The 20,182-nt window shown below is 42.7% G+C and overlaps 2 protein-coding genes across 3 annotated transcripts in view; one reads left to right on the top strand and one right to left on the bottom strand.

Annotated features, from left to right (window-relative positions):
- The window catches only part of ift80 (intraflagellar transport 80 homolog (Chlamydomonas)), a 33,288-nt gene extending 21,601 nt beyond the window's left edge, over window positions 1-11,687 (top strand). For both annotated transcript variants that reach the window (XM_076100811.1, XM_076100810.1), the window contains exons 9-20: window positions 2,153-2,332; window positions 3,827-3,945; window positions 4,460-4,534; window positions 5,093-5,256; window positions 5,343-5,407; window positions 6,769-6,904; window positions 7,022-7,169; window positions 8,164-8,335; window positions 9,872-9,961; window positions 10,137-10,309; window positions 10,480-10,603; window positions 11,012-11,687. In XM_076100811.1, the coding sequence (XP_075956926.1) occupies window positions 2,153-2,332; window positions 3,827-3,945; window positions 4,460-4,534; window positions 5,093-5,256; window positions 5,343-5,407; window positions 6,769-6,904; window positions 7,022-7,169; window positions 8,164-8,335; window positions 9,872-9,961; window positions 10,137-10,309; window positions 10,480-10,603; window positions 11,012-11,122 (1,557 nt within the window). In that variant the 3' untranslated portion in view covers window positions 11,123-11,687. The remainder of the gene's footprint in view (window positions 1-2,152; window positions 2,333-3,826; window positions 3,946-4,459; window positions 4,535-5,092; window positions 5,257-5,342; window positions 5,408-6,768; window positions 6,905-7,021; window positions 7,170-8,163; window positions 8,336-9,871; window positions 9,962-10,136; window positions 10,310-10,479; window positions 10,604-11,011) is intronic.
- A 3,527-nt stretch (window positions 11,688-15,214) lies between these two features.
- Window positions 15,215-16,036, bottom strand: c15h3orf80 (chromosome 15 C3orf80 homolog). The gene has a single exon (XM_076100890.1). It carries the CDS (start codon window positions 16,003-16,005, stop codon window positions 15,346-15,348), a length of 660 nt encoding a protein of 219 aa, XP_075957005.1. The 5' UTR covers window positions 16,006-16,036; the 3' UTR covers window positions 15,215-15,345.
- Window positions 16,037-20,182: the final 4,146 nt, after the last annotated feature.

Consider the following 20,182-nt stretch of genomic DNA (forward strand, 5'->3'; position numbering starts at 1 on the left):
AGTGTTCTGCCCCTATTGGCTGCAAGAAAACCAGTTGCCAAATCTACTGCCACTGACTGATTCACCTCCACCTGCTGCTTTTCCCTTTACCTGTTTCCCCCATTTCTCCTATCCTCAGCCCCACCAGCTCCTTCTTACACAGCCTTTGTTTTTACACTATAGTCTGGCTTTGTTGTGTGACACAGACGTAAATAGCATTTTCCAGAATGGTGACATGCATCTGCTTAAACACTGTCACATATCTTATTTTCTTAAATTCTTACAATTACATTTTCTTCATCTCATCCACACTCTCTCTCACACACACACATACACAAACAACAGACATGTATGCGCACAATAGCTGCACACACACACAAGACAACCCCCCCCCCCCCCCCCTTCCCACACACTTTCTCACTTGCTGGCTTGCCGGCTGGCTCTAGAAGGAGTCAAATGGCTCAATGTGTTAAAAGCATTAGCTAAGCATGGATCCAGCAGTGCTCCTCGTGCCGATATCGTATGTCCTGCTTCATTACAGTCTGGTGTATACATTCAGCTGCATCTTTGACCCTCCATCTATCTATCCCTCTCGCCTCCTTTCCTCCCCTCTCCTTTCCCCCCAGGGTGCTTTAACACAGCGAGGCATCTCAAGATGTTAGCTGAAGCATAGATGAGATCTCTCAGGTTTGGAAAATAGAAAAAGTGTGTGGTGTTGCAGAAATAAAAAAATTCAGGTCGGGAAAATAAGTTAAATAGCAATTAATTTAACTTTAACAAACTGTCTCTTGTCCACATGGCTGTACAGGTCTTATATATTCCCACAACTATTTTGGGTCCTTATGTGACATTAACTACTGGGAGGGTGCTGACCAAAACCAGCTCGACAGTGTATGCATGAGGCAGACCGGCAAGTGGGAGAGAGATCCAAGTAGCGAGCCTGTAACCTGTAGCCTGCCGACTGTTTCCTCACACCACACCTCACATCCTGCAGCTGAACGTGTATGAGGCAGCAAACACACTGGGGCTTTTTCTCCAGACTTTACCGCAGCACTTGGCCTGCTGCACCACACTTGTCTCTCCATCACAGACAAGCAGGCAGCGCTAAGCTAACATTAGCACTTTTCTCCCTTCGTAAGCAGTTTGCAGTGTGAATGCATGCATTTGTGTGGAAGATCACAGATGACTAAAATCGGTCAGCAGCTTTTGGGGGTGACGGTGGAAGGGGGTATTATGTGACACAGTCAGCAGTGGTTATAATACAAAGACTCCAGGTGGGCACAGCGGACCACAACAAATGATCTTGGGAGGAGGTAGAAACTTCTTGAGTGTATCTTACTCTGCTAATCGGAATAATTAGTTGCTGGTGAATCCAGACTGTCTCAACTGATTTGTGTTAAATCAAAGCACCTTTTTTTTGTTGTTGTGATACTTTACAGAAGACTTGAGGGACAGGAGTGTGGAAAGGTAGTAGAGGAAGATGGAAAAAGTACTGGAAACAGAGAGAGAAATAAAGGGATCACATAGGGATACCTCAGGTCAACAGTAAAAGAAGAGAGAGGTTTTCTTGTCTAAGATACTGTTAATTAAGGGACGCATATCATCACTTATAGTCGTCAAGAGTGCAGGGTTTGGCTGAAGCAGCACAGCGGACATGGAGAAAAACTCCTCTTTCAATTACTTTGTGTCTGTTAGTCCTCTTTCAAACCGTTTGTTATAAAAAGAAGGGGGAGGTCTTGTTAATCAGCTTTTGGCTTCAGTTTGGGGGCTCGTATATAAACCCCCCCCCCCCCCCCCCCTTTCCCTCCCTGTACCCCTGCCCCCCGTGTATGTAATAGATGAGTATAGCAGAGTGTATGTTTACGAGCGCGAGTGCTGGACTTGGCAGGGCCGAGCGCTACTTCAGTGTCTCACAGTTCATCACAGCTCAATGACTGACTGACTGGGCCCCTGTCTTTCTAGCAGATTTTACATTATGTGCATACGCACTCACTCATACACAACTCCGGACTCTCATCGCTTCTCTTCTCTAAACTTGTCGTTGTTTCTGGTTCCTAAGCTGCCTCCCAGGTAATTGTTTAAGATCATAGATAACTGTCCGTAGCCATTAACCATATTGTTCTCTCTCTCTCCCCCATCTTGTTTGCTTTCTCCCCTTGGCCCCTCCCTCCAGTGGTCCTATGCATTGGAGAAGCCCAACACAGGCAGTGTGTTCAGCTTGGCCTGGTCTGCAGACGGCACCCAGCTGGCCGGGGCCTGTGGCAACGGGCATGTCATCTTTGCCCACGTGGTGGAGCAGCATTGGGAGTGGAAGAACTTTGTGATCACTCTTACCAAGAGGAGAACCATGCAGGTGGAAAGAGCGCCACACACACGCATGCACGCACGCACACACTCACATCTACGTTTATGTTTTAACCTTAAAGAAAGTCAATTTAGTCTTGTCTAGGGTCTCAGTGACTCATGCCATTCTTAACTTTGAGTTTGTTTGTTAAAACAAAAGAAGTGATGAAGACTGACATAATACAAAACAATGACAGAAAGAGATTTTAGCAAAACAAATGCTGCAGTTTTATGCATATGCAAAGGAATCATGCTAAAAGTCCATCTTGATTCTTTGTCTGTCATAAAAGTTGTAGTTTTACACGTCATGGGGTTTTCAAAGAAATATCACTGAAAATGAGTGTGTCTGTGAGGACAACTGATAGATTCTCAAACAACTCAGTTATGTCTGCATTTCGAGAGAATTGAAAAGTACTGCAATGCCATGTAAAGTGACTGTAAAGTGGTGAGTGAATATGCTATGTAGGGAAGCAAATGCTTCCCTGGCCTTGACTAGTTGTGGCCATATATTAAAGTAGGACCCTCCCTGTGTGCCAGTGTGCAGCCCTGCAATGACAATGACCAGCCTGTCTCGCTGCCTCTCTCGCTCCGCCATTCTCTACTGTTTAAACTCACGCTAACCACAAGGTAGCGTTTACATGTGGTTAACACACCCAAATGTACATATATATACACACACACACACACACACACACACACACACACACACTTTCAGACAGGGACACACATGCACACCTACCGAAACAAGGTCACACACACATACACGTGTGCCTACACACATGTGCACTCGTTTGCCATAGACATCTTTACCAAGTGTAGTTTGTGTAAACCAAACAAAGTCGGGTCATCAGCCATTTATTTTCAGCCTTGCAGGCACTTTTCTGTCTCCCTCCTCCCCTTCTCCTCCTCGCAGTCCTCTTTAAAAGTGCACATCTGCCAGTGGTTTGTGAATCAGCCAGCTAAATTTACCACCTTGCGGTCAAATGTTTTTTATTCCTGGTTGTGTTTCATGTAAATTTGGCTTGCTGGAGAGAGCAGAAGAGGAAGATCTGTAAAGCTGTAAAAATAACCCCACCTTTCACCTGGTGCTGGAAAAGGCCTTTTCATTCATTCACAGAGAGAGCTGGAGGGAAGTATTTATCTATGCAGGTGAAAAAACTAGCAACTGCACCACCGCACGCACAAACTCAAAAAACAGTAAAAAACGGCTTCAACCGACCACAGTTGCCCTACATACACTTGGACGTACTGTAGACTGTTTCCTGTGTATATTAAGAATAAATACACTCCAATGCGTACGTGACTGTGTTCACCCCTCTGTTAGTGAAGCCAGTGGCTCCCATTTGTTGTTTGCATGTTTAAATGTAAAGTGTTTGTTCAGTAGTATAAAGTTGATGCCTGTTCAGTCATTCCTGAGGGATTTATTCATCTCTACACTTTTTTTCAGTGAACTCATCTTGTTTGCACCCCCCCCCCCCCCTGTCCTTCCCTTCTTCTTTCTCAGGTAAGGAATGTGATGGACGATGCAATGGACGCGCTGGAGTTCCGAGATCGAGTTATCAAAACCTCTCTGGCATACGGTCACCTTGTGGTCGCCACTTCCCTCCAGTGCTATGTCTACAAGTCAGTACCCCACTCTTCCTTTGCTTTGTCTCCTGTGGTCCTCTGGTTTTATATTTACACTGGACTGAAAGTTCTCATCGTATGATTTTCATCTAATAAACAAATCTTAAGGATAATCTTCAGATCCAACTGAGATAAACTGAGATTCCATACTGTGTAGATTAGATACATTTTGTCAAAGAGGAAAACTAAGAAGGCCTGGTGGGAAAAAATAACAACCACATCTTACTAAACTGCTGATTCTCACTGGGCTGATGTTATCTGATCTGTGTATGTTGAAGTGTCATTTTTACTTTACTTACCTCTACCTTTTCACTGCACTCTTCATGATCTATCTGTAGATGTATCTCCTCTCACTTCATTGACATTGCCTTTATTTAGTTGTCTTTCAATACTCTGTTCTTGGTCTTGTCTCTCCGGTCTTCTCACCTCTGGACTTATGCTAGATTTAGCACTTTGCTCTTAGATGTTCACAGATTTTACTGGCTGTTTTTGTGCTGTTTATTTGTGCCAGCTCAAGGAACTGGAATACTCCCCTCATCTTTGACCTGAAGGAGGGAACAGTGAGCCTCATCCTGCAAGCAGAGAAGTGAGTCTCTCTATTCCAGGAGCAGTGCAACAAGAGGGAGAACAGGCTGTTGGATCATCTATCAGCTCCTCTAAAGCTTCATTGCTCCACACTGATCACTCATCAAGCTGCAAACCAAGCATACACACACACACGCACACACACGAACAGGGTCTGTGCTCTCGATTAGCCAGTCTTGACATACAATAAGGCCGAGAGTGAAACCACTGGGGGAAATTGTATTAATATGGAGTAGGTCTTGTACAATACTCAAGTGCAGCGCCTGACACTCAGCATACAGCTAAATAGATTATTGGCCATTCTGAAATCACATTTGAGTCTTGCTGAGTAAGTTCAAGTTGTGTTACTGTGCATTACATGTCTAAATTACCTGCTTCTGTCAGTTGATTAACTGTTAAAGAGTGTTTATTATTTTACTCTTTAACATTTATCATATCTCCTTACTTGGTCCCCTTCTTCCCTCTCCATGCCATCCCACTCACCCACAGATAATATCATAGATTTTCAGTACACTTGTTTAACGCTCATCTACTGTATTCTCCCGTCTCCCCCACCCAGACATTTTCTGCTCGTGGATGGAGCAGGGTTGTATACATTCTCCTACGAGGGAAGATTGATTTCCTCCCCCAAGTTCCCTGGTATGAGAGCTGACGTCCTAAATGCCCAAGGTGTCTCGCTTAGTAATGACACCATCGCCATCCGAGACAAGAGTGATGAAAAAGGTAAGGGGACCGCTGTCGCCACTTTAATCCTGTGAATAGGACGGACTTTGCTTTTACAATGTTCTCTTTACGTTTCTCCTCACCAGTCATCCTTCTCTTCGACGCCCTGACTGGGAAAGCCCTTGGCGATGGCAAGCCCTTGACTCACAAGGTGGGTAATCCTTTGCCCTTAAATTGACCGTATGTGTTTCAGTAACAAGGAAGTGCTCCGACCCCGAAATTAGAGACTTTCTGCTACAGCAGTTGGACAAACATTTACCGCGGTGACTGGTATTGTGCTTTATTATGTGTGTATAACAATATGATATCATATTGTGCCAGAGTGTGACCCTTGAAGATCTGTGTTAGTACAATATTTCATTATGCACAGTGAAGACTCATTCAGTTAGTTACACTATGACATACAGCCCAGTTGTCTCTGACAGAGGCTCATTATTGTGTGTCAAACTAATTATTCCAAGTTATATTACCAACATAAAATGATTGTATGTGGGTGAAAGATGTGTTTTAATATATACATCAGACTCCAGACTCCCAAAGCAAATCAATCAGCTTGTGCAGTGATCATTTGTGAAGAATGCAAGTAATGTTAATAACTTCTAACCTGCATCACCGAACTAATAAGTTAGCATCAGGTTTCTTGATGCTTTTTACTATAGAAAAAGCTACTGCAACACACAGTAAGCTAGTGGTAAACTAGTTAGCCCCAAATATAATTTTGCACCAGAAATCATCTCTTTTCTCTTATATCTGTGGTGGACAGGGTTTAAAAATGTGCATCTGTGTTCCCAACTTTGAGGAAATGTACAGTAGGCTGTGTGGTTCAATTAGACCCAGCATCTTCCCCTACATGTCTGCACTGTATATTTGAGCTAGCTAGCCAAGCCTATACTATAAGATTGATGCAGCTCCTTGTTTTTATCTTCTATATAAATCAACAGGTGACAATGCTGACAGTTTGCCTGCACACTTTAAGCTTTAGCTAAATGTAGTGGCAGTATACTTACCCATATCCAGGAGGGAGAGAAACAATACAGCCACAGGAAGAACATGGGGGAGGGGCTTTGGAGTCAAACTAAGTGGGAAAGAGACAGAAGAAAAGGAAAAAAAGAAGACAAGGTGGCATTAGTTACTGTTTGTTAGCATGGCTCTGTCTGCCAGTACTCCACAGCTCCAACACACTGTACCAGGCCAGCTGGCTGTGGCCAAAAGCACACACACATAGGGCTCTGCAATAAAGCCTTCTATCCCAATACAGGTCATTTCATATCTTGATAACAATATACATCACAATATAGCATGTTTTCAAGTAATTCAATAGATAACTAGTCTATATATATATATATATATATATATATATATATATATATATATATATATATATATATATATATATATATATATATATAGAATATTCCCGTTCCTTTCCTTTCCTGATCTTTTGTGGTCCGTCCATCATTCACTCAACTGTTCCCTCTTACCTTTGTGCTTGCATTTCATTATCATGTACAGCTGGAGGTGGTGGAGGTAGCTCTGGACCAGTGTGGCCCATCCACTGAGAGGAAGATCGCCCTGATAGACAAGAACCGTGATCTTTACTTGACCTCAGTGCGTCATCTTGGGCGAGAGCCCAAAATCTGCAAAATTGGTGAGACAAGAAGGAGGGAACTCTCTTGAGAAGATGTGTAGTGACTCTCTTTGTTTTTACACGCAAGTGTGGCTAACATCGGATGAACGTGATCATTGTGTGTGCTCCGTCCTGTAGGTAGCATGGTTCACAGTATGGCATGGAATGATGCCGCTAACATCCTGTGTGGGATCCAAGACAACCAGTTCACAGTGTGGTACTACCCAAGTGCTGTCTTCACTGACAAGGAACTGCTGCAAAAAACACTGTACATCAAGGATGGCAGGTAGACGTGCAGTCATTTTCTCCCACTTTTATAATGGTATTTTTTAATAAAAAGCTGATACTGTGCACCAGAGAGGAAAATATGAAAAATAAGAGCAGAAGCAGATTTTTTGGTACCTTCCAGCTCATTCCCGAGGTACAACAAATAGCACTTAAGGCACTATTTTTTGCCAGCAGCTGTCAGATTGTGCAATGCTTCCTGCCCAAAAGGCCTAAACTTCAGCTTCAGTACAGAAGCTGGTATTTACTTTCTGTACAGGCGATCACGGACTAGTTTTGCTTGTCTCTGCCCCTGTCAGTGGTTTATGGCTTGCTAATTTCTTACACTTCCAGTGCTGAATCATACTTTTTCAGACACCATGAATCAAGTTATGGTAACACTACCTCAATTTGAGTTGGTATTTTTCATTTTTTTCAGCTTTTACTGTGGTGGCGCTCCAGCAGCCAGATTTCATTCTAAAAGTTAGTTTCTTTTGCAATGTACAAATGTGGAACACCTCATGCCAAGCGGCAAAAGCTAAAGAATAAATACAAAGGCTCCACTTTCACTTTTTTTTTCTGATATCTGTGATTGAAGGCAGATTGGACCAAGTGCAGTACAGTGCAGGTTACAAACACACACATGCACACATAAGCAAACTGGGAAAAACTGCATGGTCAATAATTTGTTGGTTGTATTCTTGATTAGCACAATCCATCATCTTCTACATGTTAACTTAGTTATAACACATTGTATTACCCTATATATGTTATTGAACAGTCTTTTTTCCAACATGTTTTCTCACGCCCGCTAATAATACTTGCAAACAGGGGAACACTGAGTTCCTTGCTGGCTTTTCTGTGACAGCAAAACTTTGAGGATGTGGTTACTTGTATTTGTTCTAACTCTGATGTGTGTGTGTGTGTGTGTGTGTGTGTGTGTGTGTGTGTGTGTGTGTGTGTGTGTGTGTGTGTGTGTGTGTGTGTGTGTGTGAACGTATTTGTCCCCTTCAAAGTGAGTTCAGCCGTTCACCCCACATTCTGAGCTATGTTGGCACCAAGGTGACGTTACGCCAAGGGGACGGTTCACTGGTTTTCAGCAGTGTACCTCCCTACCCAGCCCTCCTGCACGAATACAGCACCACTGCACGCTGGGAGGATGCACTGCGGCTCTGCCGCTTCGCCAAGGTAACATAGAAAACCAGCACATCTTTGTATTTGTATACCTATTTGAAATATTATTTTATATGTTAGATACCCAGACAAATCACAGTGTCAAGTACTTCTTATTGTTGACTAAACTTGGTGTGACATATCCTGCAGTCTACAGCTCTGGCAATGTCCAGCTTCCTGTGTTGTGTGTGTGTCATTCGCATGCATGTACGTATGAAAGACAGCGAGACAGGGTCTGAAATGAGAAGGTAGTAGACAGGTTTATGGGCCCAGACCAGCAGGTTTTAATTAGCCTTCAATTAGCCTGGTGACACCATTTACCGGATTTAGCCCCCAAAGACCTCACTCATAAATACCCACTCCACTATATGCATGTGTAAACTCGTCACATGCATACACGCGCACACACACACACACACACACACTGAATGCAGTGTTGTTTGTTTCTTTACTTGGGCGATGATGCAATAACCACAACCCTGGAGAAATGGACGGCTAGTAGCAAGAAGAGGGTGGGACAAAAGGGCCGGAGAGAGAGGCACTGGTTTTAAGAGCTTTTTCCTCGACCCCTCCCCCCTCTACTTCTGGTAAGAGTTTGGTGGCAGCACGGCTTTTCCCAGAATTACAGTCATTGTCAGTAAGCCTTGACCAAATAGGAGTTGACACATGAAATAGTTTAGGGCCATACACAGAAAAAGGCATACAGTAGTTTGCATTAATAATCTAATAAACTATGATACAGGCAACACCAAAGGAAGATTTGGGATATGTCATCAACTTTTTATATCACGTTTCTGACATCAGGCTGACAGTGTTATTTGTGGCTTCCAGGAATGGTTTCCGATAATAGCTGCTTGTCTTAGTGATGGACACTGATTAAAGGGGCGATTACACAGTGGTGATTCCAGTGAGAAGTTTGCTCAACTGTTGGCCAATTGGTGGTTCGGGCTTCATTTTAATGAATGCAGCTGCATGGAATAAAGTGGTGACACATTTGTTTACACTTATTGATGTTGTGAACAGCAAACGTCTCTGTTTATTTTTTGTTTTTGTGTGTGTCATGCATGTTTTCGTAATGACTTGGAGCCTGACTACAATGAGGCCTGGCAGGATATGAGCAGGATGTAATGGGGTCTATAAAGACACCATCACACCCCTGAATCTGCCATCCACATTAAGCTTTGTTATATTCTTAATCACTGCTAGCTGGAAATTACTTTGCTTTTTGAATAAAACATTTTACACTACCTGTGTACTTGCTAGAAAAATGCAAGTGATTCAAATAGAAGCGTATGTGTTCTGTCAGATTCGCGTGAGACTGATTGAAAAACACATCTGAAACGATTTCTGTGTTGAGACGCCATTAAATATTACAACAAGCAGGATATTACAACAGGCACGAGTACAATAAGGCACGAAGTCAAACAATAGTGTCCATATGTAGATACATTAGTATAGTAAAATGGTAAATGTGAAAACGCATCTCTAGGTTATTGTGTCAGATGGTCAGATGTTGTCATCTAAAAATACCTCTGCTCCCCACATCTGTAGGACCAATCTTTGTGGGCGTGTCTTGCTGGTATGGCAATGGCAAACAGGGAGTTGACCACAGCGGAGATGGCCTATGCTGCCATTGGAGAGGTAAGGGCTTTAGTGAATGGCCAATTCAATTCAAAACTTTTTTTGTTTAGCCAGGTCTTCCAACACAAGTACACACACACACACACACACACTTGCTTTAACTGAAACAAGCAAGTTTAAAAGATACCAAGCTATCAGGTATCCCATTCACAATCCTCTCCCTCTCCTCTTTCAGTTATCTCGGGTGCAGTACATCAACTTTATAAAGGAGCAGCCATCTAAGGAGTCGTCTCTGGCCCACATGCTGATGTTCAGCGGTCAGGTCCAGGAGGCTGAGGCCACGCTGTTACAAGCTGGTCTCATCTACCAAGCCATACGAGTCAGCATTGACCTTTTCAACTGGGAGAGGTAGAGCTCAGTGTTCGTGTGAATGTGTGTACAAGGGTTACAGCTGGAAGGAGAGGAGGATGCTTTTACTCAGCCTCGTTTTAGAATAAGGTTTGAGTGAGAGTTCTGGTGAAGCATGTTTGTCCAATACGCGATGGATGTGTATCTGCATCTTGTCATCTTGCGTCCAGGGCATTGGAGCTGGCAGTTAAACACAAGACCCATGTGGACACCGTGCTGGCCTATAGAGGGAAGTTCCTGCAGAAATTTGGCAGGAAGGAGACAAATAAGAGTTTCCTGCAGTACGCTCAAGGGGTAAGTTAGGACAGCACCGCACAGGCATCGATTTAGATGGTAATCACACTGGGATTATCAACATCTTACGCTCTGCTTATACACTTGAAAATGGTTAACTCTTAAGGGGATGAACACTCGTGACTTTTTTCTCTGCTGTCCAATCGGAAGAGGCTGCAGAACGAAACCAAAAATGGAGGAAAGCCTAGAAGTTGTTGTTGCTGTGTCCACTGCCAGAATTGTTTAATCTTAGAGGAGCATCAGTGAGGTGCCTCTTGCTACAAAGAATACCTCAGTCAAATCAGGAGGGGAAAAGCGTTAAAGCATGCCACACTTTTCAAGCGTCCAATGCGATACCCACCTTAAGTAATGTGACTTATTTCGATGATTTGTGTTTAATCTGATCTCGTCTTTCTGTCTCTCTGCCAGGTTGAGGTTGACTGGGAGAAAATCCAGGCAAAGATAGATATGGAGTTGGCTAAAGAAAGGGAGAAAGCTGCAAACCCCTCTGTGAGAAGCAGCTTGGCTTCCCGACGTTAATGTTCAGGGGACCTTTCTCTAAAACATCCGCTTTGCAGAAATTGATTGTGTTTTTGACATTTGGTGAATATGAAGTGGTTTGGCTCGGCCTCAAAGTAGTAAAAATGTCTGTACTTAAGGTAAAATGGCTACCATTAGTCGAAAGTACATTAACTTCAAGTAACAACGAAAGGGAACATTTGGAGATGTAGACCATGAAGAATAGGACACTTGACTTTTACACATCCATCTTGTGGCATATGCTGTGTAATGTAAAACATTTGCACAACATTGTACATGGCATTCTGTTACTGTAGGTGGATTATTTGACTTTGGGAAGAGTATCTATTAGTAGTACTATTTTTCAGCAACAACACCATTTATGGCCTTCCTCTCATACCGGCTTCTCAGTGATTTCAGTGTGTCAAGTTCTAAGTTGATTAATATCTTTTTCTGTTTTTCTGTCTGTGATGTTTGACTTTGTGCTTTTGTATGGATAGATATTTTTACATTTTATGTATTCAAGAATTTGCCTTCTGTAAACACTAAAATGAATGTCAGTTAATAAAAATACTGTATATATTCATCCAGAATGTTGTCTTTTACCTTACTGTTTCTATTTTTTCTATTTATTTAACGTGGTGATGCTTCACTGGTTTTATACAAAGATCATAGAGTCATTTTGACATGTTTTTTCAGCTTTGCACTCTCACCGGAGGTATTTCTGGGTGCATGTGTGTTTTAGAGTCCAATATGTGCTTCTCTTTGAGTTATTCTTGTATTTCCTTTTCTGCTGAGGTGTGAAACCAAATGCTTGCCATGCAGCTCCACCCCCTGGCTGGCAGAGGGCCAGTACATCAGCCGCACCATTATAGCCTATCCATCTCGTCGAGTGACCCAGGTGGGACGAATGAGGGAGAAGATCTGTCTCGGGGCACTCCAAATAAAAACAACTGCTCAACTATATCAAGATGATGTGGACAGAAACTGTACTAATTCATCGGCACAATCCCTGAAACTGAGTGGCCCCAGATGAAACCTCACATAAATTGGTAGACGTTTTTTCTCAGCACCACTTTTAGCTGCTTACTGCCTAAGTCTCTCTGACTCACTGTTTTACTCGTATTTTACTCCCTCCATACGCTTTCTTCAAAGCCTATACTCACTGTGTGAAAAAAACATGGTCGGCTGGAACAGACAACATTAATCTATGAAAAGACTTATCAGCGAGGAGTCAGGTTTCACATGCATTACCACAGAGAGAGGCCACGCACTGAAAAATAGAAATGAATAATGTGTTGTGTCCATACTTGCTCATCCATTATACATTGCATACTGTACCCTATCTTAGTAATGTGTCTAGGATTTTTTTTCACATATTGGTAATGAAAAATATGTATTTACTTAACCTGTGTTGTGTACACTTTTGACTCTCAGTGGTATCTACTGAACAATAAACGAACTATAGCATTTCATATTTTTGAAACTACGCTGCACAAAATACCAAATAGATACTGTACTTTTGTTAAACCACAGAGCTTAATATCCGATGACTTGCAAGTTCTCATATTAGATTGATGACCAAACAATGCAGCTCCCCTAAAAATAAACTTCCCGGATATAATGTAAAATTTATGAGGAGGAGATAATGCTCATTGATTTGACCTTTATAGTTGATCCATTCTTTGGTCCAATGAGCCATAAAACAACTGGATCATTGACGCACATTCTGATGTCGCTTGTGTGTCTCTGTGTAGTGTGTATTAGTCCTTTGTGTCTCTGTATATGTTTGTGCACATATAGTATATGTTTGGATTTGTATCACTGTCCTCTCCCCTGCCAGCGGATGTCGCGCTATACTTCATCTGATTAATGTTTCATGCTAGGAACTGTTGGAGACTGATTATGCCCACTGCCGCCAAACCCACTGTTACAGCTTAGATATATCAGCTTGTTCACAATGAACTGCAAGGACTATGAAGGACGAAGTGGAGGACAACATTCACACCTCTTATGGTTTGACTAGCACTATATACAGCATATGGCTTCATGCATCTTGGGGTCACATACTCAACCTCATCTACCCATCAGTGGGTTTTGAGCATGCATTCAATGCTTTTAAGAGCAAACTCGAGCCACCCACAAATATCCCTCTGGAAAGGAAAGCCATCAGTGTTCACTGTTGGCTCTGCCATCATGGTCTGGCAGTATTGGATTACACAAGCCGTCACAATCACACTCAGACTTTTAGCATCGGGAGCATTAGAGAAGCTCAAGGTCTCTAATTGTAAAGTCTAAGTTTGCACATTCAGATGCTTTAGCAACAACATCTTCCATACCTTAATAGCTAAACCTGACGGAAATTGAAGTTTTACTTATTGTGGTGAATAACAGTCCTTTGATCCAATGCCTGTACTAACAGTATTTATTGGTCTTTCTGATGGCAGATAGTTCATTTAATAAGGTGAAGGTCAATGGGTGCTTTACAGCCAGTGAGGCACAAGTAGATAACCATTAAAGACAGGATAGATAAACAAAGCTCCACAGTTTATATACTAACACTTTCTCATTCAGGACAGGTAAATATGTGCAAATGCCAAATATTTTGTTAATTGATTAAGATTGAGAATTGATTGATTCTTGTCATTCACACTGTTCATCCTTTTTTAAGCCACATTTAAAAAAAAATTTAATTTCTTCCAGCCCCTAAAATGTGTATTTTTGCAGGTTTTGCGAGCCTCCTATGATGGTAAACTAAACATCATTATGAGCATTTGAAAATGTCATCTTGGGGTCTGGGAACCAATGGAGAACATTTCTGACTGTGATAATGATTGGCATGTTATTTGTTCTTGTAATTTACCTTTCTTCTCTTTTCGCCTGTTACTAATGATGCGCTAACATTGCTTCAAGTCTGTGCTGGAGAGAGGTATGGCAAGCGTGACTGTTTACCACACACCCAGCTAATGTCGAAGTAAAGTGACAATGACAAATGTGCTTTTTTTCAATATTGTTACATAATTGAGGCATTTTAATGGGCAGTTTATAGCAAATACACCTTTAGCGTTAATCCAGGTAAACAGGCCATTAAGCCTGGTGTAATGAGGTGTGTGTGGTGTCAGCTTGGTTTTCAATAACAGCAAAAAGACATTTCTTGTGTCATTAATCAGAAATGCAAATGAACAGGGGGCAGTTACACACATAAGGTAAACATACTACAAGTAGATTTCTAGGTTTTCTCAGACCACTCCCAGAACAAAGAAATATTAATAATAAATAATGTTTTTGTCCCACCCTTGTTTCCTGTTAAATGTCCCTTTGTCTTTTCCTTTGCTTGGTCTGAGCTTTACAGTGTTAGTTCTGCGTTGGCAGCAGTTGTGATGTTGTCTGACATGCTGTCATCAAAACACAACTTTAAGCCATATCAGTATGCCAGCTGTATTATCTGCCATTGCTTTTATTGAATTCAGAACCTGGGAGTCACTGATAGCCTCGGGCAGCAGGATCCCAGCACTTTTAAAAATAGCATTTCTCTTCTGTGGCTACAGCTTTAGGCATATCACACATGGCTCAGGTCACTGATAAAATGCTCATCTGTCAGCCCCCACCGATATGTGCATGTGTGTGAGTCAGTTTGGAAAAATACTGCTTTGATACTGATAAAATATAAAATGAACTGGCTCTAAAGCTGGCTGATAAAAACAAAATGTGTGCTGCAGAAACTATTACAATTGATACTCATCCCTTCCCTCCCTCTTTCAGCCCACATCTCAGGTTACTGAGAAACAATATATAGTCTTCCTTTTGGATGCAAATGCAATGAGGAATAAATAAAAGAAAAGCAGGTCTTTCAGGTCCAGCAGAATACTTAGCATTAAGACTAAGAAAGGACGATAATTTGACAGAAGAAAAACTGTCTCACGGTGCCACTTTAAATTGAGGTGTTTAAGTAAAACTTAATGCGATTGTACCGGAGCCAAATTAGCTGTCCAGATCACAAAGAGCGTCAATTTCAGCCGCCTTCGCTTTCTTCATAATCTCATTTACTTAACCCAAGCGGCCATTTGCATACAAAAAGCGAGTAATCCCCTATAATCTTACAAAACACGTGCATTTTCTCAGCCTCCTCCTTTATTCTTAACATTCAGGATTATAATTGCACTTCAGTTTATATCTCTGCAAGATAATTACCCTGATTCTATTAAAATAAGAATGCCATATTGTCTCTGCAGTTTTTCCCAATCTCAGACAGAGTTCCGACATGTCCTCGGGCTGTGTTGCGGTCCTGATACCTCCAGGACATCCCGTCTCTGGTCTCCGGCTCTCGGTCCGGCCGCTCTCACCCTGCCCTGACCACCCCTCTCGTTTTCCGACAGCAAGTTATCATCGGACCGGTCTCTGTGCATCTCCTGCATGCTCTCCTCATATGTGGGCAAATTTTTGACCTCATCGTATGCGGGCAGGTTCGGAGAGGCGAAGTCCCCGAGGCTGTATTCGGGGTACCGGTCCAGCAGGGAGTCCTGGGACGCCGACGCGTGCCCGTGAAAGAGGGAGGGCTCCTCGCTGCGGTCATTGTGCGGGAGACGGCGGGGCCGCGGGCAGATGATCCGCTGAATAAAGTAGCCCATGGCGAAAAGCAGTAACAGGATCAGGATGCCCGACAGCTTCCGCGTAAACCAGCCAACATTGTCGAAGAATATGTGGATGGGGAGCTTGCAGCAGCGCACCGCGGAGCTGGCACTGCCGTTCCCGGTGACGATGGGCGGACAGCACTGGTGGCCGTCGCCGCACTGGACCTCCCCGCAATTCCGAAGGGCTTGACAAGCGGAGACCAGACAAGCCGACAAAAAGGTGCCAGTGGTCCCGCACGTTGTCCTGCTGCTGCCCGGCAGACGGGACATCATTTCTGGCTCTCCCGAGGGGGGGGGGGGGGGGAGGGGTGTAAAGTGCGTGTTGCGTCGCTCGTGCGCGCGATGCTGTGATGTTAAGAATCCCGTCAGGTGTTACAGGTCTGCCTTCATTTCCAGCTGTGCACTAATCATCTATAGGCCACTCTCGTCTCACAGCCACTGCAGCGCAGGAGCGGGACAGCAGGTGCCCCTTCGCCGAGGATGACCTGTCTGCTGTAGTATGGGCGATAGGAGTGGAGCCACATCAGTGATGAGAAGGGAGTAGTTATAAGAATCATGAATAATCTTACATCATTATTACGAGACTACATTATAGTCATTAGCCCAGAAGTCCTCATCAGTGCATCCCACAGATATGGTCCCCATCATTTGACATGGTCACATTCAACCTGACCTGACCTGTCCTGCTCTATAGGGACTTGCGACCCCAACTATCCCTTATTAACAACCATCTCACATGAAATGCAATGTTTGCTGCAGAGCCCCATGGTTTATATTCTCTTGGGAATCCTGTACATGTAGGAGGAATGACAGCCAGATGGAAATTCTTATATCTAATCACCATTCTGCAGTGCAGTATATAGAGATCCTTTACACAAGTAAAAGCCACAATACTGCAATATAAAATGACTTTATTACAAGCAAACGCCCTGCACGTCCTAAAAATGTAATCTAAGTAGAAGTATAAGCGAAATTCACTTAAAGTTTCAGAAGTGAAAGTACTCGTATCGTGCAGGAAAATAGTCACAGAGAGAGTTACTTTTTTATTATGTTATACCCTAATTACTAATGTAGTAATATGTACAGTAAGTAGCATTTTGCTGTTGCAGTTGGTTGAGGTGGAGCTATAAACCTAACTATATGTACTGTTTAGTAATCTGCAACAGTACCTCATATGATTTAAGTATGATTTCCCCTCTCATTCTTACAAGTAAGTCAAATTTGTACACAGTAGCCTACTCAAGGATCCCTGCAAGGCCCTAGACCGCACTTCATGATCCACCGACCCCCAAAAAAAAGACTGAACCGTGCTTTTAACTTGCACCTTCCCTGAATCCTGCTTGGACACAGAGATGTAACCAGTAAGGGTGACTGCCCCTGATATGGCGCCAACAGATCTAGCCCCCTCATAAAAAATAGATACTTCTTGAAGTAAGCCCCCCCCCCCCACCCCCCCATTAGAAGAGTGTCTGGATTCACATTAGTCGAGAACCACCCCAGAGGACCATGTGTCTTCAGTATTGAACAACGTAGGCATAAATCTAAATCTCCGGTTTAAACGACAGTCTCCTCGCCCGATGTGTTAATTTACACTGAAGATGTCTCTTTGGATAACATCCAACAATGACAGACGACTCAGTAAGCTGCTCTACACGTATGGAATATTAACTGATTAATTAAAACAGTCTGCATAATTTGTTGGTTTGCAACGAAGCAGCGACTGTGTGAATCATTTTCTACAGTGTTTACATGGAGTGACCAAGGTCACTTTAAAACCCTTATGTCCTTATTGGATCTAAAAGGATCCCGAGTGAATAGGATTTATGATATAAAGACAGAACGATGAAGACGTTAGCTTGTTATATTTAAAATAAGTCTTAATGATGAGCTATGGCCTCGACAGTCTTTTGTCAAGTCCGCATGGTGTAAATCATGTGGGGGATCCTTTTAAATCACAGGAACATTTCACCGACCCTTTGCCGTCTGTGTTCCTTTCTTTCCATAACAAGGCCTAATGCACAATACGCCAAATCTAATTACTGGAACATTATGACGTGAAATTCAGTAGAAGGGTAACATCATGCAACCTCATTTATGCAGCATCGTATTTCTTTCTGTAATCTGCCTCGAGAAACATGATCTCAGGGCACTTTTCTAACCAAATAAACAAATACACAATCAATAGCCTGTGGACAGTGGCTCTGAGAGAAAACCCTTTCACTTGCTTTATTTCGAGGGCTTTCCCAGCACTTCTGCTGTTCTGCTGAGCAATAGCGAGATCTTATTGACATGTTTAGGGAACTGCTATTTTTGATCCCAGCTTTGACTCTCTACAGTTCCTGGAAAGTGGAAAAATGCTCCACAGAAGAAAACTTAAGAGCATTTGGCTTTTTAATCACATCCAAATCTAACCATGTAAGCAATTAAGATAATATAATGACATTACAAAGAACTGTATTTTTATATTTTTTTCACTAATCACAAGGATTTGATGACAATATATATATATATAAATATATATATTGCTCTCTTATTTGTCTTCTCGCTCTTTCTGACTATTTCTCCTGTTCAACTCTATTTCTAACGCACCACATCCGGCCTCCTTTTCCCTCTTTTACTGAAACACACCACAAAGTGCTGTTCTTGTGTGAGATTGATTGAATAAATTCCCATTTTATCCCCCCCCCCCCCCCCCCGCCCTTTTTTGTTTTCCATCCATCTAGGAGCAGCTTTCAGCAAACACATAACACTAATTGGAGACCAACTATATCCATGTTTAACTATGTTCTTTTTTTCTGTGCTAGATGTCTTGAGACTTGTGAATGCTTGATGCAGACAGAGGCAGAAACAAACAAAGATGCTGGTAGACCCGTAGATGATAAAGAGGATTGAGATGAAACGCATCGCAACGCACAACATATCTGTTAACACCAGCAACACAAAAGGCAACTTTGATTCTGTTGCATTAACTGACAAAATAATTTGAAGTAGCAACCTCTCGTATGGCTAACAATTAACGCAATGATAAATGTGCTCTGCTCTATGCTTCCATTAATCTGGAACAAAGGTCTCTTGTGTTGTGCTTAATAATTCAGTTTTATGGAGTCCATTAGCCCTGTGCATTGATGAATGGCAGCGTTCATTTTCATGTGTCAGAGACGTTGATGTATGGACCGCCCCAACTGTCAATGTCACGGTTATCGCGTACTTGCATTAATTATGAAACAAAGGGAGCCTTGTCAAGCCCCGGGCTTTGTTAATGGACCCACCGATGGTTCTGGGTTTGTTTGTACCAGAGCAGAAGTCACAACCTCAGGGTTACTGCCCTCAGACCAACTTCAGCCTCTGTAGCTTCTTTACTTACTGTATTTAAGGAAACAATCTGCTCTTTACATGATGTGATACAGTGTATAGTAACAGAGCAGTGTCACACATACATCTGCTCTGTTGTGAAAGTAGGTGTAAGCATATAGGTATGTCTGAATTTGCAGACTATGGGGGATTAATGCACAAGTATTGGCTTGTTTAATGTATCTGTAAAGTTCCAACCCCAGCATCACAGGATCCTTGTGTGGGTGTCATCAGTGCCTGCGTCTTCCTATCAGCTTGAACACTAATAAAAAGCAGGGCCTGCAGTCAGTGTAGATTGTGTGAATTCAGAAAGTCCCACACCACAGCTATTTCACACCCACGTACTTCCTCTAATCTTATCGCTCTGCTGGCTCAGAGGTCTTTAAGTGCACACGATTGTGTGTGTGGGGAAACTTTATATGTTTTAGTTTGTTTGTGTCTATGTCTTTGCAACATTTTTTCCCTTTTTTCGCGCCACAGGACGATATGCATTTGAGAGGGATGTGGCAAATGGAAGCGAGAAGGGTTGACATGTGATGTCACGGGACAGACTTCATTTAAAACACTGAGTGGCGTAAACTTTGTGCTTTGCCTCAGAACTCAAGTGAGCAAGCGGGGATGTGGTCACATCTGGCAAATATGTTTGAAAGAAAGTGTTCGCCTCTTACCTTTATGTGGCTTGTTCTCCCAGCGTGTAGTTTTTGGCTTGGAGAGGAATCAGAATCCTGACTTCCTTTGAGGAGAAAACCTGCTCTAAGAGGCAAAGATCCTGAACAGAAGAGAGAGAGAGAGAGAGAGAGAGAGAGAGAGAGAGAGAGAGAGAGCGAGAGAGAGAGAGAGAGAGAGAGAGAGAGAGAGCGATAGAGAGAGGGGTAAAATCCCCATTCTGTCTCAGGGGAATCGCTCTCAGTGCTCTTAATAAATCTGATGAGTTGGGAGATTTGTGCTGAGCTGGTCTTTTTGACTTTATAGTGAATAACTCGATATAGCTGCTTTATAGGCCATAATGCGCTGCTATCGTTTAGACAGGTTTGATGGATGATAGCACTAAGTGATTTGACTCAGCATTGCCGCTTTCTGTTCAAATGGGAACTTCATG

Source organism: Anarhichas minor, unplaced genomic scaffold (assembly GCF_050575085.1).
Source record: "Anarhichas minor isolate MPS153535 unplaced genomic scaffold, ASM5057508v1 ptg000026l, whole genome shotgun sequence".
NCBI lineage: Eukaryota > Metazoa > Chordata > Actinopteri > Perciformes > Anarhichadidae > Anarhichas > Anarhichas minor.